Source organism: Elgaria multicarinata, chromosome 2 (genome assembly GCF_023053635.1).
Source record: "Elgaria multicarinata webbii isolate HBS135686 ecotype San Diego chromosome 2, rElgMul1.1.pri, whole genome shotgun sequence".
NCBI lineage: Eukaryota > Metazoa > Chordata > Lepidosauria > Squamata > Anguidae > Elgaria > Elgaria multicarinata.
The window spans coordinates 25,869,254-25,893,329 of record NC_086172.1 but is presented as its reverse complement, the minus strand read 5'-3'; the positions used below and the strand labels follow the sequence as shown (position 1 = coordinate 25,893,329).

General features: G+C 42.6%; 1 protein-coding gene across 2 annotated transcripts in view; it reads right to left on the bottom strand.

The window, feature by feature from the left end:
* Positions 1-24,076, bottom strand: part of ALS2 (alsin Rho guanine nucleotide exchange factor ALS2) — a 53,876-nt gene that overhangs the window by 14,540 nt on the left and 15,260 nt on the right. For both annotated transcript variants that reach the window (XM_063116169.1, XM_063116170.1), the window contains 18 exons: positions 23,728-23,824; positions 22,226-22,303; positions 20,946-21,128; positions 17,582-17,753; positions 16,573-16,753; positions 15,705-15,770; positions 10,534-10,696; positions 9,267-9,398; positions 8,817-8,945; positions 7,839-7,909; positions 7,077-7,143; positions 5,660-5,862; positions 5,313-5,378; positions 4,941-5,039; positions 3,884-4,048; positions 2,964-3,075; positions 1,996-2,073; positions 1,759-1,892 (listed from right to left, as the gene is read on the bottom strand). In XM_063116169.1, the coding sequence (XP_062972239.1) occupies positions 1,759-1,892; positions 1,996-2,073; positions 2,964-3,075; positions 3,884-4,048; positions 4,941-5,039; positions 5,313-5,378; positions 5,660-5,862; positions 7,077-7,143; positions 7,839-7,909; positions 8,817-8,945; positions 9,267-9,398; positions 10,534-10,696; positions 15,705-15,770; positions 16,573-16,753; positions 17,582-17,753; positions 20,946-21,128; positions 22,226-22,303; positions 23,728-23,824 (2,196 nt within the window). The remainder of the gene's footprint in view (positions 1-1,758; positions 1,893-1,995; positions 2,074-2,963; positions 3,076-3,883; positions 4,049-4,940; positions 5,040-5,312; positions 5,379-5,659; positions 5,863-7,076; positions 7,144-7,838; positions 7,910-8,816; positions 8,946-9,266; positions 9,399-10,533; positions 10,697-15,704; positions 15,771-16,572; positions 16,754-17,581; positions 17,754-20,945; positions 21,129-22,225; positions 22,304-23,727; positions 23,825-24,076) is intronic.

Below are 24,076 nucleotides of genomic sequence, written 5' to 3'. Positions count from 1 at the left end.
GGGTGAAACTGCACAATTTATTCTGGCTCTGCATAGCAAAGCATTGGCATTTTGCACCTGACTTTCTTGCTCATGCCTGATCCCTTCTCCTTTGCCTCTCATTGCTCCCCATAGCGTCTGAGGCTTCACTACGCATTGCCCACCCCCATATTTTTAAGACCATTGTCATAGCCTTCAAAGGCAGAAACATACTTCCTTAAAGCATGGCAGCTGAAATAGTTAGGATGTTTAACTGTGTGACTTCAGTGCTAAATTGTGCTTAGGAATGGTGCAGGCCCATTGTCCTATTTACAGATTCTTAGGCTACAGATTCCCTCTTGTCCTAAATGATGCAGCTACTTAACAAATTGTGAGTCCCCATTCTCTGAAGTCCAATCAACCTTGTCTCCATCTTGTCCAGATGCAGCTTCCTTTTATCCACCCCCTAGCATCAAAAGCCACTATCTCTGCCCAAGCTGAAAGCTAAACTGGTGAGGATCAAAGGCCCACAGGCTCAAGACCAGAAGCATTATTTTTATAAAATTACCTTATCTCCCAATATTGAAGTAACTGCAAGGCTTTTATTTAAAGCTGAAAATTTGCCTCTTTCTTTGCTACCCTAGGTAGGACAGCAGCACCAACCCTTAAACAAAAAAAGCAACCCCCCCCCTTACCAAAAAGTTCTGAACTTAAGACAGACTTTTTAAAAGAACAGCCGACAACCTTTGCTTCACAGGCAGCAACATACATTTATTCATGGACCTCCTGGTGGGGTAAAAAGCAGTTCCTAAGAATTTATGTTCCATTCAGCAGGGAAGCCTGCTTCACATTCACAATTGGGCATCAGTGATGTCAAAACTAATTAGTAGCAAATGTTTTTGAGAAGGTACAGAAAAACCGGAGTGGGGGCGGGGGTGACAAAGGGTTATGCTGCCTCCCAAAATAAGAGAGGAATATATTTTGCTTAACAATACCAGACAACTAGGGCCATGTCCTTAAATTGACAGCTCCACCAATGCTCTGCAGAGGTGACAAATCATGCAGTATGCATGAATCTGACATGCTACCTATTTCCCAACAGCATTTCTTTGATGATTTATAAAAATGCCTGAACCCATTCCTTATGAATTATGTCAGCTTAATTTCCAACTATTGTAAAGGTGTAGTTCCAGTTGTTTATATCGGAACGGGGGGTGGGGGACTTGTGGCCCTCCACAGGGATGGACTACAGGTCAAAATATCTGGAAGGCAAAGGCTCTCATTCTTCAAGTACAAGTGACTGACTACAACCTAGAATCATAGAATAGTAGAGTTGGAAGGGGCCTCTAAGGCCATCAAGTCCAACCCCCTGCTCAATGCAGGAATCCACCCTAAAGCATCCTTGACAGTGATTGTCCAACCTAAAGGTACAACTCTGTTATTTCTCAAAACTTGTCACTGGCCAGTCCAGTCTCATGATCCCTTCTATGTCCTTTTCAGCTCTTCGCTGTTTTTAAAACAAAAAGCAACATATTCGCCCTGCCTCTGGTCTTCCAAGGACTACGGAACAAAAATTACAGGGCCACTCCCAAATCCTTGATTAGCAGTGCTAAGCAGCAATGACCCTGTGCCTCTGCTGTTGTCTACTCAGGCAGAACAGCTGGAGATAAATAACTCAGATATGGGCAAACAAGGCTGCAACCCACGCTGCATTTGCGTCAATGCTAGCACTCAGATGCCACCGCTAGTTACACACAAAGATAAAATAGTCTGAAGAGAAGCAAAGTCCCATTCACTCACAGCGTTTTGGGTCGGTCCTTCTCATGATCGTATAAGCTGGGCTTGAAGTAAGTTCCAGTAATCTTTATCCCAGATCCCCACTCACCATTGAAAGTACCTTCAATAGTGTCTCCGTTTGGCAAAGTCAGGGTTCCCTTAGAAAACACCAAGAAAAGAATAAGTGGAAAAATAATGAACATCCTCTATAAACTGTTCTTCTCTATGAAAGTAGGCATCTATAAAATGTGAGTTACCAACCTTCCCGTTAAGAGTCCAATTATCTGAAAACTCTCCTTCATACACGGTGTCATCTTCAGAAAGCAACACACCAGTCCCCTGCATAAAGTGGTATCACAATCAATACAAAGAGCACTCGCGGGAAATCTCAGAGGAACATTGTCTTGTATTAGAGAGGTGAAGAAATTCATATTAGCAAGGCATTTTGCTGAAATTTCATTCTGCTTGCTTTTAGTCTGTGTTTTATTCTACTTAATTGTTACATAACACTCTATTATGGTTATTTTGTTTTCATTATGCTACATCTATATGTTTTATTCACATTTTTGTACAGTGCCCTCTTAACTGCCCCGTGGAAGAAGAGCAGTTAAGAAATATTTCCAATGAATTAAAAAAAAAAGCAGGAAGATTTTGTACAGGAGCCACAGCATAAAGCTCCAGAAGGGTTAATGGGTTAGATCCAGACTTGCCCTCCCACAAACAGAATGGCTCCTTCTGTCCATGGAAGGGACAGAGATCTAGCAAAGGGGAATGGGAGGAGAGGCTATTTTTTACCTTCTTCCCCCTCAGGCCCTGGAGCCACCTCCCACACTGTTTTGAACAGAGCCCCCAAACCTCTGAGGCAGATTTTCACGCGGCACAGGGGGAACTGCCTCCTTTCTCTTCCAGCAGAAGTGTTCCATGAGCAGCACCCTGTTTGTGGGAAGTCTGGATCTAAACCAGTAGAAACACTACTTTTAAAGAGTAGGCACATCCACATTTCAATACTTTGCTATTCAAAGCGCAAAACAAGATCGAGACCTGCTAGGAATGTCCCACCCACCCCCAGTCATTAAACACTGAGCTTTTATATTGTATTTTATGTTATGGTTTTATACTGTTGTTTTATACTTTGAATGGTTTTAATTTTTGTGAACCGCCCAGAGAGCTCCGGCTATTGGGCGGTATAGAAATGTAATAAATAAATAAATAAACTCTATGCAACTCACCATCATTTTTTTGTTGTTAAAGGCTCCTTCATAATATAGTCCAAACTGTGTAACCACAACACCATTGCCTTGGCAGAGGTCATCTTGCCACATTCCCATGTATTTTTCTCCTCTGAAGAGACAAAAGAGGTGCTACTGTCCAAAGCAATCTAATTTTTTAAGAAGACTGGCTCACTGCATTGCTTCCTGTTGCGTGCCACTCAGGTTTTTACACTTCTCTCAATATCTCGAAAGAGCAACCATATTAAGGTTTTGAAAACATGAAAATTTATTTAAATATTCAATTGTATTTAGATATAGATTAATAACTTAGAAGCGGAGAGATCTGTCAATTCAGTTTCTCATTTTTCCTATCTTAAGCTTGTTTCACCCATTTCTGCATCCATTTGCGAATGTTTTTTCAAAAGTCCACATGAACATTTGTATGCATTTTTGTGCACATTCCTCTTCACAGTGCATTTCTGCAAGCATGTTCCCTTAATATACTGCATTCTCCTCAAGTATGCATGTTTGGGATTGGAGAACTGTGTCGCAAAATTTGGAGAAGCTGAAACATTGACAGATAAAACTACGCTATGGCTTGCTGTTTATTAAAACAAGGTCTGGATTAGGTAGGTTTGCATTAAAATGGGAACTGAACAAATCTCTCCATCATCTTTAGTTAAAAGACAGATGATTAATTGTCAAACACTTATATTTTACGTGCTACTCCATGTCACTGATATTTTATTGAAGTAAACTAGAATTGCAAGGGACTGTTTTCTAAAATACCTCACCTAGAAGGCTCTTTAGCGAATGACAGCCAAACATTTAGAGACACCACCCAAGAATAAAAGTTCCTCCACAATTTCCATCCCCCCCACCTGCCCCTGTACTACATTATTTAGCATACTTGATGAGAACGTTCAGGCTTCATTTACCTTGTGATATCATCAAATACTCCATATCCAGTCTTCTTATCCATCACCCACTGGCCAATGAACATACTGGGAGAGGAAGACGTCAGTTTCCCAGTGCGCAGGAGACCATGGCCATGACGCATGTTATCCTGAAAGCTCCCTTCGTACACTTCTCCACTGGCATAGCTGAAACAAAGAGCATTTCTCTCTTTGCACACAGAACCTCAGGATTCTCCAGGGGCAGATAATATACCCTTTCCCCTCAAATTTTGCTATCACTCTTGAAAACTAGAGCCACAGAAGGGCTTGAATAGAAAAGATGGAATGGGTAGTTGCTCACAGAACATGAAGAACCCTTTCCCTTCCTCCTCCCTAGGAAAAAGAAGTGGATAGGTACAGGGATCCTAACATTTCTGGCAGGCACCTGAAAACTGAGAGAGATTGTTTTCAGTAATGTATGTGGGCATAGATATTCCCACACTGTTATAACACTTGGTAGAATTACGTATTTGCTACATGGAGAGCACTTCTGTGTAGGACGAGAGTGGTCTACAGGAAATGGTATGAAACCTGGGTGTAGATGGTTCTGCAAGTCAACCGTGCACAAATGTGTATGCAATGTGTGGACAAGGACAACTGCGGCTTCCCAGCAGCCGTTCACACAAGGAAATGCTCATGTGAGTGACTGACGTACATGGGGTTTCATGGAAGTACTTTCCATACAGGAAATGCATTACGTATGAAGCAGCCCTTTGACATCTTTTGTGGTTTTACTGCTACCTTCTTTTGGACTGTATGACCCCCATTCAGAAGACACCTTAAACCATGGCTTTAACCACAGTGATTAAGCCAGAAAGCCAGGCCGTGTTTAGAAGACACCTCAAACCATGGGTTTAACCATGGAAAATAAAGCAAAAAGTCTTATTCGCTGTGGTTAAAGCTGTGGTTTAAGGTGTCTCCTGAACACGGCCTGGCTTTCTGGCTTAACCACCATGGTTAAAGCCATGGTTTAAGGTGTCTTCTGAACGGGCCCAATGTTATGTCCTTCAAAATAATCCATACTTTGTCAGTATATTACCTGTAGATACCTTGTCCGCACATTTTGCCCTCCTTCCAATATCCAGCATAGTGATCACTTTTGTTCAATATTTTGTTTGGTACTTTATATTCACCGTGTCTGCCAATATGAAAAAGACACAACAGACATGAGCAACTAGTTGTCAAAAATAGATAAAATATCATTAAAAGTTACTTAATTGTTACCATCAGACCTAGAACTTAGGTAGCAATCCCAAGATCCACACATCCGTCTGGTAGGAACAGATTGCCCAGGTCCAGCCTACGTCTCCCCTATTTGTGGTAATTCTTTTTTACTGATGATAAATAAACCTTTAACGATGAACACGTTTCCCTTCCTCACCCCCAGATTGCCTCTATTTGCTGTACTTACCCATCTTCCAAGCCATGCCTGAACATGCCAGAATACATCCTTCCATCTGCCCATTTCAAAACTCCTCTGGAATATACAAAGCATCATAATTGGATGAGCTTCTCAATTGAAACATCAGAACATTTTAATGCAGGACTACTATAATTTTCAAAAGCAACCAGGCCACTTCAGGCTAGTTTTAAACAGCTCAGGGTTAAGTGAGCACAAGAGTGCAATATATTTTATTCTCTTTTATTGGAGTTAAAGGGTTTTTTTACACAATTGTTTTCACTTGCTATCTGCCACAAGCTTAAGTACGTGGACTGCCCTCTTATCAAATTGACCCGTACATAAAAACACAGTTTCACCTGCCGTGTGGTTTCCCCGAAAGCCATCGGCCATCGTAAGTGGCATCCTTAAGCCGAGGGTCCTTGTAAAAGGTGTATTTGGCACTCCGTGAGATAGGGGGCTCTTGCCTCTGGATGTTTCCACTGCCCCCATAAGGAGGCAAGTCAGACGTCCCTTTTAAGGCCTGATCCACAGCTTGACTTATAGATTTCAACCACTTCGTCTGGAATAATTGGAGTAAAAATATTCAAACAATTGCCTACCCTTGGTGTTCCCCTTTCTCCTCTCTTTCCCCAGCTACTCTTATGGGAAGGCTTCAGGAATCACCTCGAGCTTGTCTCATAGATCTATCAGCATCATGGAATCAACAAATGATAAAAATCACAGGACTGCAAAAGATCATTGAGTCCAGTAATCTCAACCTCAGACACCCGCCCCCCAGGGCTAACGGTCATCATGAGCCTGTGGGGAAGAAGAAGGAGCTGTTGGTCTGCCCCTCCACTGGGAGATGAGAGGGGGGAGCAGGGCCTTCCCACCAGCTTGGGCAGGCTCCTTAATTTCTTTTTCTTTTCTCCCTCTTCCCTCCCCACCCCCTTTTCCTTGTGTTTCATGCCTTTTTTATAATGTAAGACTGAGGGCAGGGACTGTCTTCTTTACTGATCAATTGCAAGCTGCTCCAGGAGCCTTTTTGGCTGAGGTGCGGGATAAAAATACTCTAAATAAATAAACCTTTTCAGACTTGGGATCTCTGTAACGCAGAGCCAATTTAACCATAACCTACCACCTCTTCCTTTCTTTCTTCCTCTTCAAAAACAACTAAACCAGTTACATAAACTTAAACCATTCATAAGAAAATGAATTGGCAGTGGTCAGAGTGTCCAGCTGTGGGAAGCCTCTATTTGAAGACCAACGATCTAGTCCAATTCTCTTTCTAACACCGGATACTTTCTACTGATGTAGTGGGGCTCTTTGCACAATACGAAAGCCCACCATGGGGTACCCTCTAATAACCCATGGCCTGTTTTAAATTACCCTCAACAAGCCACGTCATGTCGCTCAAACTCCGTTTGTACGCTGATTCTAGAGTGGTTAAAAATATTTAGAATGGCTCTAGCGAGTAATACAAGTTCTATTCCAGGGGTGTACAATCTTTTTTTGGCCCCAAGGATGGTCCACATACATACATGCATGCACATACACTGGATGGTCTACCCTGATTAAGATTGCTGTTCTGGTGCTACTAAGAGCAATGCTGGAACAGGAGTCTTTTCACTGCAGCCCAGCATGGTAGGGAATCTGAGGGCTCTGCAGGTGGGTGGCAGCAGGGTGGAGGGCCACATGTGACCCACAGGCTCCATCCAACAGGGAAGTAACCTCCTGTCAGGAACCTGCCTGGCGAATGGCACAAGGCGGAAGAGAAAAGCGGCCTCTGCCTACCTTTTCCTGTGGCGTTGATGAAATAAGAATAAACTGTTCTTCAGGGGTAGTGACTCTCAAACCATTCCTATTACAGAAAAACATAAATACACAGAATGTAGAAAGGTTTAAATGAAGAGGCATAAACTAGGCCAAATTATATTCTTGTAAAAAGAGCATGGGAAGAAAATAAAGGGCTAAGTTCAACATTGCCTGAGTGGACTTTTGCGTATGCAGCAGCCATTTTGTTTCTCCTCCCACCCCCCTGCAGCCCCCCACATACTGTCCGGAGCATCCCCCAGCTCTCTGGAGCAGTTTTGGGGTATGCACCGGGGGGGGAGCGGGGGGGGGGGGCGGAAATTCAATCTGTCAGCAATGTCTGTTTTGCTAGTGGAAGGACACCGCTGAATACAACCCCAAGTTTCAAAATAGCTAGCACAGGTAAAATTGATGCCAAAGCAAGTAAATGTGCAGGCACACATATTACTTTTTGCCCTTTTTTTCCTCCAGCATCTGGCTAAAGCAAGTGTCCCTGTCCCTGTCCCCCACCCCAATCCCAAACCCAACAGTTTGGATTCTTCACCCTTGGAGCTGTTGCACCAGCCAATACAGCTTTAAAAACGGACAAATCTACAGCTTTACCTCACTAAACACGAGCAAGATGGTGGCTTTAAAGGTTAGTCCAGTATCACAACAGAAACAAGAGCACAACACGGCTGAAGTGTGAAAATGGTTTCAAAAGAATAATAAATTATATTTGAGAGGTGGCCTAGAAATACTTACATATTACCAGACTCTTCTGAAACAGGTTCTACCCACAGTGTGGCCAAAGAGAAAATATGATGAGTTGAGAACTGTAAACAAAGACACAAAAAGAAATGTTCATTCTTCATATTTTGATTACATCCACCCATTATGTATGTTCCTTCTTCACTGTTTTTCTTTCCTTTAGAAAGGAAATTATATTTATTTATTGTATTTATATCTTGGCTTTTTTCCTCCAAGGAACCCCAGGCGGTGTATATAACCCTCCTCCTCTCCATTTTAGCCTCACAACTTCAACCCTGTGAGGTAGGTTGGGGTGAAAGTCTGTAACCAGCCCAAAGTCACCCAGTGGGTTTCCATGGCTGAAGGACTAGAACTTGGATCTTCCGACTCCCAGTTCAACATTCTAACCACTACACCACACTGGCTCTCATAATGAAGCAGTGTTGAAATTTAGATGCTGACAGAAGTTCTAGCAAAGGACTGCATCTCTTAAAACCAGAAGTGGACTTTTTGGATTACAATTCCTATCATCCTTTACCACTGGCTATGCTGGTGAGGGCTGATAGGAGTTGTAGGCCAAAATATCTGGGAGGCCACAAGTTACTCACTCCATCTTAAAAAGTTCCCAAGCCCCAAACTAATTGCAATATCCCTGAGTTCAACTTGCATGGTTGGCTGTAACCTTATCTGTACAAAAAACCAAGGGCTTATTAACCACTATTCCTAACATGTGTGAGTAACAACAAATGACAGCCAGGGGAAGCCTGGCTCAAAGCTCACATCACCAATACTAGTCCTAGCAGCTAGCTTTCTACTCCTCAATTACTCCTTATATGCATTCTTCTGTAGACACTGCACATTTCCTTGTGGGGGAAAGAACTAAAGTGGGGAGAGCAATGTAACTTTGAAAATATCTTTGTCTGATGAGACAATGTTCACTATTGCCCTCTCTGGCCAGGCACAGTGGAGATGAAGTACCCAATGAGAGCTCACCTGAGCATGGACCAAGGCATCATTAAAGAGGATGAACCAGTTTACTGAGAATCTCCCAGCATGCTGCAGTGACAGTCCCCGATTGCTGCTTTCGCAGATCAGTCGCCGCTCGGGTTTCCTCAAGGAATCCTGTAATTGAAAAGAGAGACAGGCCAAAGAGCTTGACAGTGACTAATAATGTCCTTGCATCATTAACTCAAGGACTAGTCACACATCCCAGATAAAGTCTGAATTTATTTGCATCGCAACGGCAACACAGATTGTAATTGGGGCAAATCAAAATTATTGGATAAATAAATCATTTTCTGAACCTGCCACCATGAAAAGAGGGGAAGGAAAAGGAAGGAAGCTACTGAGTCTTCACCGCAGGGCTAATGGAAACTTGCAGTGCAATGCTTGTGGTAGTAGAGAACAGAGTGAGTTGCTAACAGAATAGCAATGTTAACGTACTGTCATTTTCCCAGGAAAGGTCTTCCAAAAGCCAAGTGTGTATTCAGCTTCTTTTCTCTTCCTGCTGAGATGGACAGCCAGGGTTTCATAACAAGAACTGGAGTCTTGAAGGCTCTGGTATTCTGGAGATGTCTACAGAGGAGAAGGAAATAAAACAAGATTGGCGAATGACTGTGTTTCCACAGATGTATTCTGATACTTTAAAAAAATTTTTTTACAGTTATTCCAAATTGCAATATTAAGAAAACAGACATTTCAGAATTCAGTGAAATTAATAAAGAGTGCTTTGGCGATGTATTGGGAGTCTTGATCAAAGCCGTTAAATTAATCAAGGCCGGCACACTTAAATTTTAAGAGTTCATAATTTTTGCAGCTCTCTTGAAACATTTGAGATCCATTGACTTCATTGATTTATAGCCAAGAGTTTCCAAGCTGCAATCTATGAAGATAAGCTCTATTTTCTAAGCGCTGATCTACAGATCACAGCCCCAACTTCTATTTGGTAACCCTTCATACATGGGTTATAGCTAGTGATGCCAGCAATACTTCGGATCAGGCAGCTCATAAGTTGAATCTGCTATGCATAATGCTTGCATTGGAACCAAGCTTGGATGGCTATCCAACAAACGTTGTTATTCAAATCAAGGTTGACTACGAGTGCCTAAACTTCCTGGAATATCCTACGCCCTGCCGGAATGAACCGGAATTTTGCCTGCACAATTTTCCCCCAGGTGATTTACCAGCAGTGGGCAGGGACAACAACAGACATGCTGTTGGGTTATGCAGATCCTGAGCTCTCCTCTCCCCGAACCACCATTCCACCCTCCCTGAGCAGCTCCAAGGTCACTGTTGTGATCTCAGAGGGGCGTCCATTGCAGTGCTTTCTGTGGGAGCTGCGAGGAGGTGGGACGAGGGGAGGGGGTATGCCCAAATGTCAAAATCCCCCTCCCTAGAAAGGAGCATCTACGATCTCAGATGGAGGGATCAGATACATTCTCTGTTCCCTAGGACGCTGTCCCAGCGACCACAGGATTGCTCAGTTCCACGTTTAAAAAGAATGCATTTTCACTTTTACTTTCATTTTTTCTCACTCTAATAAAACATGATTTGTGTACACACAGTAAAACGTACAATAATGTAACCACTGTTATAGGAATAATAGCATTTGAAAGTCATGTTTTGTGTTAACTATGAGGTAAATCAAAGAAGTAAAAGCAAACATCAAATTATCTTCTGCTTAATGAAACGTCCGTATCCAACAACTTACCACTTCAAAGCATGTGGCAAGCTTTAGCAAAACTCTAGAATAATTATGAAGTCGTCTGACTGGCAGGAAAAACAGAGCATTTAACATTTCGACTAATGGATAAACCTCCTCATTTGTCTCCGACAGATCCTGAAGTAATGCCTGGTTTTTACTTAAGAAATCCCTACAAGAAAAGATAGGTGCGTATTAGTGTTTTGACTCTTTCAGTACTAAAAACATAGAAACTATTATTAATTTAAATGAGGAAACTAATCGAGATTTTTCTTTCCAAAGAAGCAAAACAAAGGCGTGTGAAAAATTCATTCTATTGTGAAGTATGAATGGTTGGTCATGATTTTATAGGGTCCCATGCAGGTAACAGATTTACTTTAAGGAGCTCTTTATATCACTTATATCCCATTCTTCCTCTAAGATGCTCAGAGCAGCTCACATATGGCTCCCACATGGTCTTCCTTCTAGGCATCTTACAGGAGTTGACGTGCTCAGCTTCAGCAGTGGAACTACACCAGGGGCGAGGACCCTCTTTCAGCACAAGGATTGAATTCAATTTCAGAGAAGCTCTCAGGGGCTTCGTTCCAGTGATAGTGGGGCCAAAGGTGAAAGAGGTAGAGCCAAAAAAAGAACCCTTTTAGAATGGGGAAAAATTACAAAATCCAGGAAACCTCCAAACAATCCTAGGGAAGGAGGTGTGGTCATCTGGGGAACCTCAGAGGCCTGCACTGGGACCCCCGGGGGGGGGCAAATTTGCCAGCTGGGCTGGAGGCTCCCCACCTCATAACTACACTATGACCCTGTTCAGAAGACACCTTAAACCATGGCTTTAACCATGGTGAATAAAGCAAAAAGTCTTATTCGTTGTGGTTAAAGCCATGGTTTAAGGTGTCTTCTGAACACGGCCTAGCTTTTTGGCTTAACCACCGTGGTTAAAGCCATGGTTTAAGATGTCTTTTGAACGGGCCCTATGTGTCTTCAGGCCATTATTTGGGCCAGGATATAGATGACAAACTGCCATTCTTTTCAATCAACTACAACAGAGATAGAGGCAAACCAATATGGGTTGGATCCAGATCACACTTAGCTCTCACTGAAAGCAATGGAACTTAAGTTAGGGCTAACTTTTCACATTGATTTCAATGGGGCTTTACTACATCCAATGGGCTCTGGATACAACCCAAAGTTTGTTGACTATTTCTTATTAGAAGCAGAATGGCTCTATTAGGAACCAAATGTAGAAATTAATGCTTATTAGCGACACTTGTACCAATTTATATAGCTGACTATTCTCTAAATGTGTTCCCTCTGCTGCATTTCTTGAAGGAAGCTGACATGCCTGTGCTTTCCAAAGGAAACCCTATCATCATGCCTCCAAAAACGGAAGGAGCTTAATCTCTTTTTCAATGCAGTTTTCATGAAGACATAAATTCAAAGTAGTGGAAAATGTGTTCAAAGGACATTACACGAGGGTACAATAGAGAACATAACAATTTAGCATCTTTGCCTTCCTCCGTACTGCTTAACTGCAGCTAGATACTTAACTATCAATGTAATAATACAGCTATGAGATAAGTTAAGAGGGTGGAAATTTGGAAAAGAACAAGCAAGGCAGAGAAGACAAATCAAAGCTTTGCGAACAAAGGAGTAGCTTAGCGAACTAAACAGCAGGCCCACTCTACATGATTAATGAGAGGCTTCCACAGAAGCATCAAACGCAGATACTTTGTCTAGTTTGACAACGCCTCATTTCCTAACCAGCTTGGGGGGGAAAAGGTGTCCTTTTTATCAGAGCACCCCTCCTGATCCCAGCCAAGACTAACCATCTGGATAAGTTTGCATTTTTAAAGTGCTTTGAGATCAACACTTGGAAGTCACAATACACAAGCATCAAGGAGTATCAGAACTATCATAAGACCAAGTCTCGGCTAATATCTCAAAGCAAGGGCTGAAAAGTTGCCTGGCAATGCGGAGTCCTGGTGAGTTTCTCCTTCCCTTTTAAGATGGATTACTTAAAAGACCATTCAGAGGAATAGCCACAGAAGGCCATCTGATATCATTAACCACTGACATTAGTAACTTTCTGAAAAGATCTCACTGCCTGAATCAGTCTTTCTAAAGATATAACTATTATCTGCAGAGACATTCCTGCATCCTTTGATACCCTTAACGGGACAAACGGCTAAAATGCTTCAATGGTTTTCGACACACAAAATAAGAATGGAGCTATTTAACAATACACTAACCACCATGCAAGGCCCTCATTACTGCATACAATAGTAATGTAGGGCCTTGTGGACATGATCATCCACAAGTTATCAGTGCTTGTCACAGATCCGTTTTTTGGATTTAGGCCAAATCTTTGGTCACCTACTAAATGTGCTTCCATCCTTCAGTGTACAGGTTTTAATTGGCAGGATCCTTTCCTATGCAGGTACTTCAAATTTAGCAAACCGCTGATAGTGCACAATCACATCTTCAGAGGCTTTTTCATGAGTCCCAAGGCTCTTCTAAGGATAACGAACTAACTTTATTTCAGGGATTCTTCTGACAAAGGAAAGGAACAAAACTAGGAGAGGCTACATGGGCATTGCAAATTCACACACCTCGGACATCTGGGGAAGAAGGCCAAAGCTCAGTGCAATAAGGGCACGTGCTTTGTATGCAGAAGGTCCCATGTTCAATCTCCCGCATCTCCAGGTAGGGCTGGGAGAACTGCTGCCAGTCAGTGCTGCCAGTACTGGGCTAAATAGTAGCAGAAGGCAGCTTCCTATGTTCCTACTCTAATAGGGTGACCATATGAAAAGGAGGACAGGGCTCCTGTATCTTTAACAGTTGCACAGAAAAAGGAATTTCAGCAGGTGTCGTTTGTATATATGGAGAACCTGGTGAAATTCCCTCTTCATTACAATAGTTAAAGGTGCAGGAGCTATACTAGAGTGACCAGATTTAAAAGAGGGCAGGGTACCTGCAGCTTTAACTGGTGTGATGAAGAGGAAATTTCACCAGGTTCTCCGTATATACAAATGACACCTGCTGAAATTCCCTTTTCAATACAACTGTTAAAGATACAGGAGCCCTGTCCTCCTTTTCATATAGTCACCCTATACTCTAACAAACCCTGCCAATATCAAGTGTAAGGGGGGGGGGGGAGAAGCTCCTGCAAAGGAGGCCTGCTAGCCAGCCCATGTACTCCAGATGAGGAACAGCAGAAATGGAAGGAGCACATACGAGGCCACTGCTTTTAACTAATGTCTTTTAAAAGGGTTTTCAATTCTGTACTATGAATTAACACAGCTCCACAAAATCTGATTGCCACAATGACTACTGCTCCAGTTCTGGCAATGGACCCGGGAGAAGCAGCAAATTCAGCCCTTACCCTCGCCTCCTTGCTGCTCTTGCATAACCAGCTTTTAGACACTGTCTGGCTGCAGAGGAAACACAAGCGGAGAGGCTGATGGGAGACTTGAGAGTGGGTGAGCTATGGGACCGGGCTTCAACACTGCTGGCTAGTTGCCGGACAAGGCAAAGCGAATGAGGATAAAAAGAACTGATTCCCCCCACCTCTGCTATACAGGCTTAAGGTGCAGCCTGCCTTTTAAAACATCCACCAGAGCCGGCCTGCAAACTTGCTCATCAGCTGCCAATCAGCAGCAGTGGTCTGCAAGGTCCAGTGGCGGAAGGTCAGGGGGACAAATGGAGGAGCTCAGAGTTTCCCCAGCACCCACCTTCAAGCTCCTTTCCCAGCTTGGGCTTTCTGTAGCAGGAACCGCAGTACTTTTGTCTTGGTTGGTCAAGGAGATGCTTTAGAGACTAGCGGCCAACTTGGGTATGTCCCTTCACGGCCTTTCCCTGCAATCACACCTCTGCTTTAAGGCTACGGTTTCAGACGTGTAGCCTTCTTAGCAAGAGCAAGCCAATACAAAAGCAAGCCATAGGAATGGCAGGCGGCAGCACCAGGTGAGTGGAATGAGGGTAGGGAGAACTGGCTCTGTGTGTGTGTGTGTGTTCTGGGCTGCAGAGAGAGCAGGCAGGCTTGCTTGCTTTTTCTGTGAAAGTATATATCACAGGTGCCAAACCTCTTTCAGCCTGAGGGCCAAATTCTATTTCAAAACAGCTGACGGCGGCCAGATTCTGGCAGTGGGTTGAAGGCAAAAGGGACAGGGCCAAAAACGACCAGCCATATTTTAGCTTAAAACTCTTCCTGCGAATAATGAAGCCTTAGGAGAAGCATTTTAGAATACGGGGGAAACAGCACAAAACCCAGGTATATTCCAAAGGATTGAGGATGTGGGGAAAGTGGGAACCACCTGGTGATATGGGGAAGGCGTTGTGGCCATCTGAGAAACCCAGGAGAGCCAGACAGAGTCCAGGCATATTGGCTTTGGCCCCTGGGCCTGAGGTTCAACATTCCTGATAGATATACGTTTGTCTCAGTTCTGCAATATTTGAGAAGAGGGGGCAGTGGCCTGGGGACAGGAAGGGACCGGTCATCCTCTGGGGACCAGAAATAATGACTAGCTACAAATCCAAGCCGAAATTTGTGTATCCATGTGTATTGATAATGCTTTTAGCATTTTTAAATATTCTGTTTTCTTCATTTGCAACTTGCTTCGAAAACATTTTAAGTTGGGAAGCAGCTAACAGCGCAATGCTATGCATGTTTAGACAGAAAAAAGTCCTACAACTGCCAGAATGCTGAAATTGTAGCCCTCTTCCCTGTCTAAAAATGCATAGGTTTATACCCTTAAAACTATTAATAGTTAACTATGACAGGTCATTCCATGACATTCACGGTAATTTACTAGAGGGTGTGCCTTTTTCATTTTTTTTTCCTGCCAGCACTGGCTTATGGGAAAAACACACTAGAGTGAAGCATCAGTTCAACCATTACCATGGAGAACATGTATTTCAGAACATTTAAGAAGTGTTGAAAGAAGCACTCTGCTCCCTTCACTGTCATTTAAGCAAGCATGGAATCCAGAGTGTGCACCAGTCCAGCCAATGCAGGCAACAAATCTTTGGGGATGCCTAGGCTATTCTCTCTCCCCTAGGCACCACTGGGTAGCGCCATGCTACTGATGGATTCACACACAGCAATACTGATCATTCAACAGAGCTTGCAGAAATTACTGCAACAACAAATTAACAGAATCAGCATCAGGACAGATTAAACTTACACTGCTGGTTTGGCTAGAAGTGCAAATCCTCCCATTACCAAAAAATTGGTCAAGGAACTGCAATACCTAAAAAAACAGAGATGGTGAAGAAGAGTGAGACTACTTGGAATGTAACATTAAAAAATAACCTCATAAATGCGCAGGATGGGGAAAGTGAGGAATAAATACATGAAAAACGTACACACGCACCGAGCCAAACCATGGATCCTCCCCATCCTGACGTTGCTATTTCCAAGAACAAGTAGGGGGGAACCCACAGTGCAGGTCCCTCCCATACAGCCCAGGGCATCTTACATTATCAGAGCTGTGGAGGAAAAAACTGGGTTGTATTGGCTCCCACCCAACAAAAGTAAAGCAAGAATACACCTTGCATCCCCCCTTGAAGAAATGGAATAATGACTAAGAATACAGCCCTTCAAGCACTGCTTTTGTACAATGCCCATGTTGACAGGGTTTGCACAGCAGTCACCTGAAATGAATAGAAATATCGCAGCATGAGCTCTTGGTGGATGGCGTCTTTAAAGATTAATGGGCGGCAACTTTAATATTCCATTTTATCTACAGCAGTACATAAGTTATATATGTGGTCATGTGACTTTGGCTGAAAGTTTCCATGAGGGAAGATTCAAGATTGCTATCCGCCACCTGCACTCTGCAGTGGTACAGTCCTGGATAGACTCTGACTTATGATTGTGGTGGACGTGTAGTACAGCTCAGCCTTGCAGTGCAAGTCAGTAATTCAGAGGGTAACAACTGTAATGTTTCAAACTTCCTCAGTTTTTCTTTATAATCCATTCTGTTTTCAGGCACCATGCTGTTTGGTAAAATAAATCCACAGGAAATAAAAATGAGGGAATTAGATACTTGCTCGGTATAACTTTCCAAAAAGAGTCTTGAATGCTTGAGAATAGCCAAGTTCTTTGCCTCTTTTAAACCCTGAAGAAAACTAGTCAAAGAGGCTCCATGCTGACCAATCAGGTAACACAACTTGCTGAATGTACTTGCCATTTCCTGCAACAACTGGACAGTTGATGCAATACCTAAGTTATCTGCAACGGAGATAAAACGAAGCAAAAACAAAGCACAAATATACTAAGATGTAGAAACATCATTGGTTCAACAAATCAGAAGGAAGAGTTAATCCAGACTATCAAAACGCTAATTGTAAAGATGGATTTCAAAGAATGTCATTAACGGGTAATTCCGATTCTCCTTGCAAAAAGATGCCACATCACACTTTAGTCAGTTAGGAAAAGATTCGCCAATAGTCATGCCACGTTGTCCTAGGAACACGAGGCAGTTTCTTTTCCACACACAAATCAGGACCTAAATAAGTCTGACAGGATGTGGGAGGGCGGTCTGGAAGAGCAGCAAGAGATCAGGACGTGTGTGAGAAGCTGGGGGGAGAATTTGGAAGAAGTGGGGAGTCTGGGTGGCCACGAAGAAGGCAGCGGGAATCTAGCCTGAGGGTTGAGGACCAGCTGTGGAGTGAGCGAGTTCAAAGATACCGCTGCTATGTAAACTGTATTATGCAGGGCTGCCAGCTGAGCCCCAAAGCTCACCTGGTAGGGGGGTGTTGTGGTGTATTAAGTATAAAAGGAGTAGCGTTATGTCTGGGAACAGCAGGAGATGCAGCATTGTGTTACAGGGTGGCTAAAGGCAGCTTGCAGCTCTTTTCTTATCTGAACCTCTAAGCAAGCACAGCGCATGGCTGGGGGTGGGATGGAGAGGATATCTGATTACAGAGGTTTGGGTACACAGTAAAGCAAGATTACCAATGGCAGTGTCTTCCAAGAAAATACAAACGACAGGAAGTTGTGTTAAGAACTTCACAAGAAGTCAGAGATAGAAAACAGGGCTGTGAAGATATCTCTTACCTAAGCCCAAGAGGGGTCTGAGAACTTGAGATTTTATAGCACTCAGTTTGGAGTAAAATTGTCTCTCCATCGAAGCCAACTCATGCAGACTAGCAATGTATCCCATAATGTTTTTGTCCACTAAAGCCAAACAGTCACTCCCGCCTGCTATCACGCTGCTAATATACCCTAGCTGGAAGGAAGACAAAGCATTTTAAACATTCCGGAAGACAAGGCTTAGGGTTAACCCTAATGTAACAACCTCTTCAAGTGTATATATCTTACATGCTGAAACAAACGCGTGATGTGAACTTGTTTCATTACTATCAGCTGAATTGATTTCCATGCGTTTTGCAGCCTAGTCTTAAACCTTATTTCTAAATTGTATAGCCAGAAATTATGGCATTTGAAACATTAAAAAATGCAATATTAATACATTATTTCAGCCCAGTTTAGACAATGTTACAATCTTGGTCTAATAAACCCTGCCTGCTGCACTCTCTTCTCATCCCTCACCTCACCTCCTGAGCCAGCTTTGCAGATATACCCTGGCTTCTTAAACACAGTTTCTTATGAAGTACAAACTGATATGATCAGTTTACTCAAAAGACTCCACCTTTTCTGCCTTGCTGTCCTGTATACTTACAACTGCCTGTCAGAACAACCTGTGTGATGCCACCTTTCTTACGTCTTTCAAATTCCTCCTCAAAATCTGCCTTTTCCATTAAGCTTTTTGTTCAGCCCCCTAGTTCCCATGCCCTGCTGCAGCCTTCCCCAATCTGGTCCCCTCCAGATGCATTAGCCTGCAACTCCCGTAATTCCTGGCCAGCGTGGCCAATGGCTTGTTAAACTGCCAATGGCCAGGGTGGTTGAAATAATGCATGTTGCAATCCAACACATCCAAAGGGCACCAGGTTGGGAAAGGCTGCCCTACTGCAACTAAACATGTAACTTAGTCTAAACACAGGAAACTGAAACAATTGCATATTCGTTCCCTATGTATTCCTGCCACCACTTTCTCTGTTGTTTCCAGTTTCAAATTTTATACTGTAAGCTCCTTGGGGCAGGAGTCTGTTCTCTTGTACTCTGTAACTCAACATGCATATTGTTTTCCTCGTCAAATGTCATGGGAAACTGCAGTCAGGATTATTGGCATTGAAGCCAGGCACATGAGTGGAGGAAGGAAGGGGAGAAGTGAGCACCCAGGCAAATGGCTCCTTCTCAGGGCAAGCAACTACCGGTATATTTTATCAGACTGATCAACCCTGTTCAGACGACATGCTAAGCCACAGTGGTTAAGCATTTTGAGCTAAACGTTATGGTTTAGCATGTTGTGTGAACCATTCCTATGATGGCTACATAACCACAGTTTAAACATGCAAACTATTTGCTGCAAAAGGGTTAGTGGCCTAACCATGGCTTAGAATGTTGTCTGAACAGGCCCATTGTGACATCTGAACTAGGCCACTGAGTCACATACAAATGTTTTACAGAACACTGAATACATTTTGTAGATATGGCTGTATTCATCATTCCAATCCACTATAATTCTTGCCAGAATTGTTGAAAACCATCATTAAACTTTCTTAACTACAGTTTGGCATGACATCTGAATTGACAGACTATGGTTTGCATTTGCAATTAGCAGGCAATCCAAAATCAGAAACTGTGGTTTGAAGTGAAGTTGCAAACTACTATTAGTGCTAATTGTGGTTTGGCATGATGTCTGAATTAATAAACCATAGTTAAAGCTGTCCCTCTGCCTCCAGAGGATGCCACTTTTTTCTATGGTAACACCAAAAGTGGCATCAAGAGAATATAAAAAATACAGCAACATTTCCAGGTAACTAATAATTACAAATCATAATGAAATTTAAATAATCATACAAATAAGCTAAAAATCTCCACCATGGAGACGGGACTGAGCTTATGAAGCTGAATGTCCAGAGTACAGAAAATGAAACAGCTCTAAACCATGGTTTGCCTGTAGCATGTTTAGAAAGGAAGCCATGGCTTCTGCTTCTAAACTATGGTTAACACAAACCATAGTTTCGCATGATGTCTGAATGGAGCCCTTGTCAAATCATAAATGCCTGCATGTTCATGGGCCCATTTGATATGGGTTAATTTCTCCATTTCTGCTATAAACCAAATCTTTACCAAATCTTCTTCCATTGACTTCCAATATACTCAATTTTTGCTGACATAAGTACATTATATTTTATGTTTTCCTTATATTCATATTTGGGAGCACTCCTGACTATTAAGCATTGAAAATCAGAACACAATGCTCAGTAAAATGTTCCATATATGATTAAAAAAAATAGGCTTAATATTTTTGAAAACTACAAGGCATTTGTTTCACTTGGCCTTGATCTTTGCTCCTATAACAATTACTACAGAGAAAATTCCTATGAGCTCAGAAGAACCACAGATGTGATTGTAGCTATTATTTCTGAGCGGTACACTCAGACAAATGCTCTAGATAAGGTTTGTGACAAAAATAGCCTGTAGCAATTGTTCCTTTGAAAATCTGGAGGAAATTAGTAAATTTGTTGATAGAAAGTGATTAAGTTGGTGAGGCTGGTATCAAAGTAAACAGCCCAATGCTATGAAACAAGCATTCTTCAGAATGACATCGGCAGCCAATTTTAGCACACGTTCAGCCAACATCAGATGAATAACTTCTGTAGTGAACAGACCACCTTTGCGTATTAACCCATTTGCCTAAGCCTAGCGGGAAGTCTATAGTTTTGCCTAAACCCCTTCCTACTTCCAAAATAAGATTCACACATATATGTGATATTCCATGCTATGACATAGTTTTTTGGGTTTTTGATTTGTTTTGTATCCTTAGCAGGTAGAGCCTGGTGAAAATAGTGCAACAAAACACCCACAAGCCATAGCAGATTCCGTAAGCCACATTAAAGTCCATGCTGTATGGTGCACAGTAGAGCATGCAAAAATGTCAAATGCAGATCACAGACCTTAATAGGGACTTATTAGTTAAAGATCTGACAAGCGATGTCGCCTCTATGAGACTCTCAATATTGCTGAATAGAGCCTTCTCAGGCACCACCAAGGGAAGATGAGAAATGCAATTCCCATGGTTCATGGCACCTGGAGTGCAGCTACTGCAGCAGTACCAAGGGCCAAATGGAGCCCAACCACAAGGCCTTCTTCTTGCTTCTAACTGGTAAGTTTGGGCAGTTCATGATAAAATATGTCTGAATTTCGGTAGGGTTTGGGTTCATGTTGAAATGAGGATGAAAAACTTTCAGGTTCACACCTTTCCATATCTTTTCACTACACATCATAGCATTAAACACCCTACCACTAGGACCTAAAGGTTCTTTAGGAATATCAAGCATAATATAGTACATACCTTACTACAATTTAGCAATGGTGTTGGATTCTTTAAGCAGCTATTTTCAGATGAAACTTCACTCTCTTCCCTTTCTTCTCGACCACTATAATATAACGAAGGCTGAAAATCTTCTCCATCTGCTAGGAATAGTGAATAATCTGGACCTGCTGCTATATTCCAGATACTTTTATCACTGCAAACCTGGAAGGAACACATAAACACACACACACACACACACACACACACGATATAATTATAAGGATAAAAGAAAATTCTTCTTGACAACCAAGTATAGACCCATAAAAGGTTTTATTTCAACACAATAGAGCAGGGCTGAAGTATTTTGCATGTGGAAATCTGGCAGCTATTTAAAGCAATAGGGAAGAGTTTCAGGCAATTGAGGTGACTGGTCTTCTAATTTTAAAAAAATGTTAACTAATTTATCTCAACTGCACTGGTTTTAGTTGTGCAAACATCACTCAAGATCCTGCACACCGTTTGCTTGCTTATGGACTTCAGTGCGGTGTAAGAACCCAGTTTGCTTAATTGCAGTTTTCATGTTTACTTGCCAACATGTGAGCTCCCACATTTTCACTCACCGTGGTGAGCGTGTCACCACCCTTTGCTGAACGTGGTTAGTTCTAGCCTTTAGAAGCTCAGAGCAACAAGGACAATCCCCACTCACGCCCCAGCTCCAAGAGTAAGAGGAAATCTGGGAATTGTCTGGCAGCTGTGGAGGTACAGGGTCAAAACATAAACACCCCACCCAACTAGAATGGGTGTCAGGGGCTCATTTGGCGGCTGCATTTCTGAGCCCTCCAAATGCAAGAGAAACAAAGCAGCCAGAGAAAATCCACCCTTCTTTTTGGGAGCCAGATGATTTTGCTGATGCACTTATTAAGTCCCAGCATCCCCTTCCACTCTGACCTAGAGTAGAAGGACAGAAATCATTCCCACAACTGCACTGGGCTTCCAAAGCCCTCTGAACTACAACTGCATCTTCAGGTCCAAGCTGGACAGATGGGCTAGGAAAGATTTTCCCTCCCCGCCCCACAACACACAGGGATTGGGGAGGGGAGCTAGAGAATGCACGGGAACAAGATCCCTCCCCTTAAGAGAAGCAGCATCCTGGATACCAAGGGCAAACAAAATTTGATGGCCAACAGCCATGATGCAGAGAGGAGAAGCTGTTACTTTAACAAATATGGAGATGTGAGTCTGGGCTTCGGAGTTAACCAAGGGTCATTACTCTGGGAAGAAGTTTTGTCACAAACAGAACTAAACCACTGAAAAATTACCTTTGCAAGACGAGGGACTGTTGTTGGAGAACTTAAGTGACTAAGCTGTCCAAAGGTATTATTGCCCCATGAATATACCTGTATTAAAATATTAGGGAGAAGTGGGGAGAGGGGAGAACAGCCACTTTAAAACAATAAGGTCTGCCAGAGTAAGATAAGAGAGTATTGCATAATCCAAATGAATAGAAGTCAATCTAGATGTTATTGCCCAGCTTTTGGAGGGAGGCCTGGTTCAGACAACATGTTAAACCATGCTGCTTAACCACAAAATGGTTAAGGGAATGCCAGAGTAAGCTATCCTTTAGGAAAGGGATGGTAAATTTTTGAAGCATCAGAAACTGAACACTTTAGCCTCCCCTTAGCTCAGGCCTGTTCATTGATGCACCTGATTGCACCCAAGAAGCCATGTACAGTTACCTTTCCTCACCACCAAATAACTGCAATCAGTATTTCACACTGTCTTACAAGCAGAATGAGTTCTGGAAATCTCTATTTTTAGAATGAGAGCCCTAGTCAGTCTGGCCTTGCTCAAATTCCCCATTACATGCACAAACCTCAGTGAGCTGGAGGCTTGCGTGTTCTCTGCAAGCCAAGAGAAGGAGTTCAAAAGTGTACACTTCTGACTTTAAACAAACCAGTTTTCCATTACATGTTGAACTGGGGAACAGTGAATTGTTTAAACTCTACTTCAGCCATCCCCAACCTGGCGCCCTCCAAATGTTTTAGATTACAATTCCCAGCATTCTTGACCATAGGTTATGCTGTCTGGGACTGATGGAATTTGAAATCCCAAACACCTGAAGGGCATCAGGCTGGGGAAGGCTGCTCTTGTTAGTGAAAAACAAAACAGGATCAGACACCTCCGCCCACCCCCACAGATATGCTGTAATTAATTGACTCTCTAACTCCGTCTTTTTCAATCTCTCCTTCATTTTTGTAGGTATTGGAGGAATCCTTGCGCATCTCTGGCAACATCCTTTTTATCCTTCTCCCCTCACCTTTTTCTACATTCCATATAGCCACTGCCACCCTATTTCCTGGCATTTCTGCTACCATTCCATCTCTCTTTCTTCTTTCCTAGTTCCTGCTGCTCCCCACCCATCCATAGGGAAAGAATTAAACCAGCACGGGTGCCCTGAAGCCCTGAGGGCAGCAGGAAAGAACCCTGCAGGACAGAACAAGCCAGAATAAAAATTATCTGGAGGTTTATCCTGTCCACAATACACCAGTTGGCTCACCCTGCTTTGGAAGTGTACACCATTCTGTCAACATTTCAGCAGAATCGTTCATATTACATGTGCATACTTTAAGATAAGATGAACACATCTTCTGTACACCACCTATGCAAAAGGTATCCAAATTCATTATGCACATCGTTCAACTTTTCTTTCAACAAAGTGAAAGGAAACAGTGAAAACCAGAGTTTGACCTAGCAAACAAAAACAATCAAACTGAAATTAGCTCTGGAAGTAAAAGCAGCAAACAACATTTTATCCTCATACCTGTGATTTGGCCGTGAGCGCCAAGGAATGTTGGCCACCAGCAGACAAATGAATTACTTCCTTACCATCAAGACTTTTTACACACAGTGGTTGGAGCCTGTGAACTCACAAAACGAAATCAGGGTCCTCAATATGAATACACATGAAGAAAATCAACACAGCGTATGACATTTCGTAGGAATATATAGACAGATTTTAACCCATTTAAAATATATTTAGCAATGTCGATGAAGAAGCCATGGCAATGTTGAGCATAAGCTTTTTGGTTTTCTTAAGAGATGGCTTTCATATACTGAAGCATTACATACACAGTGAAAATTTTTAAACAACCTGCCCTGATTCCCAACAC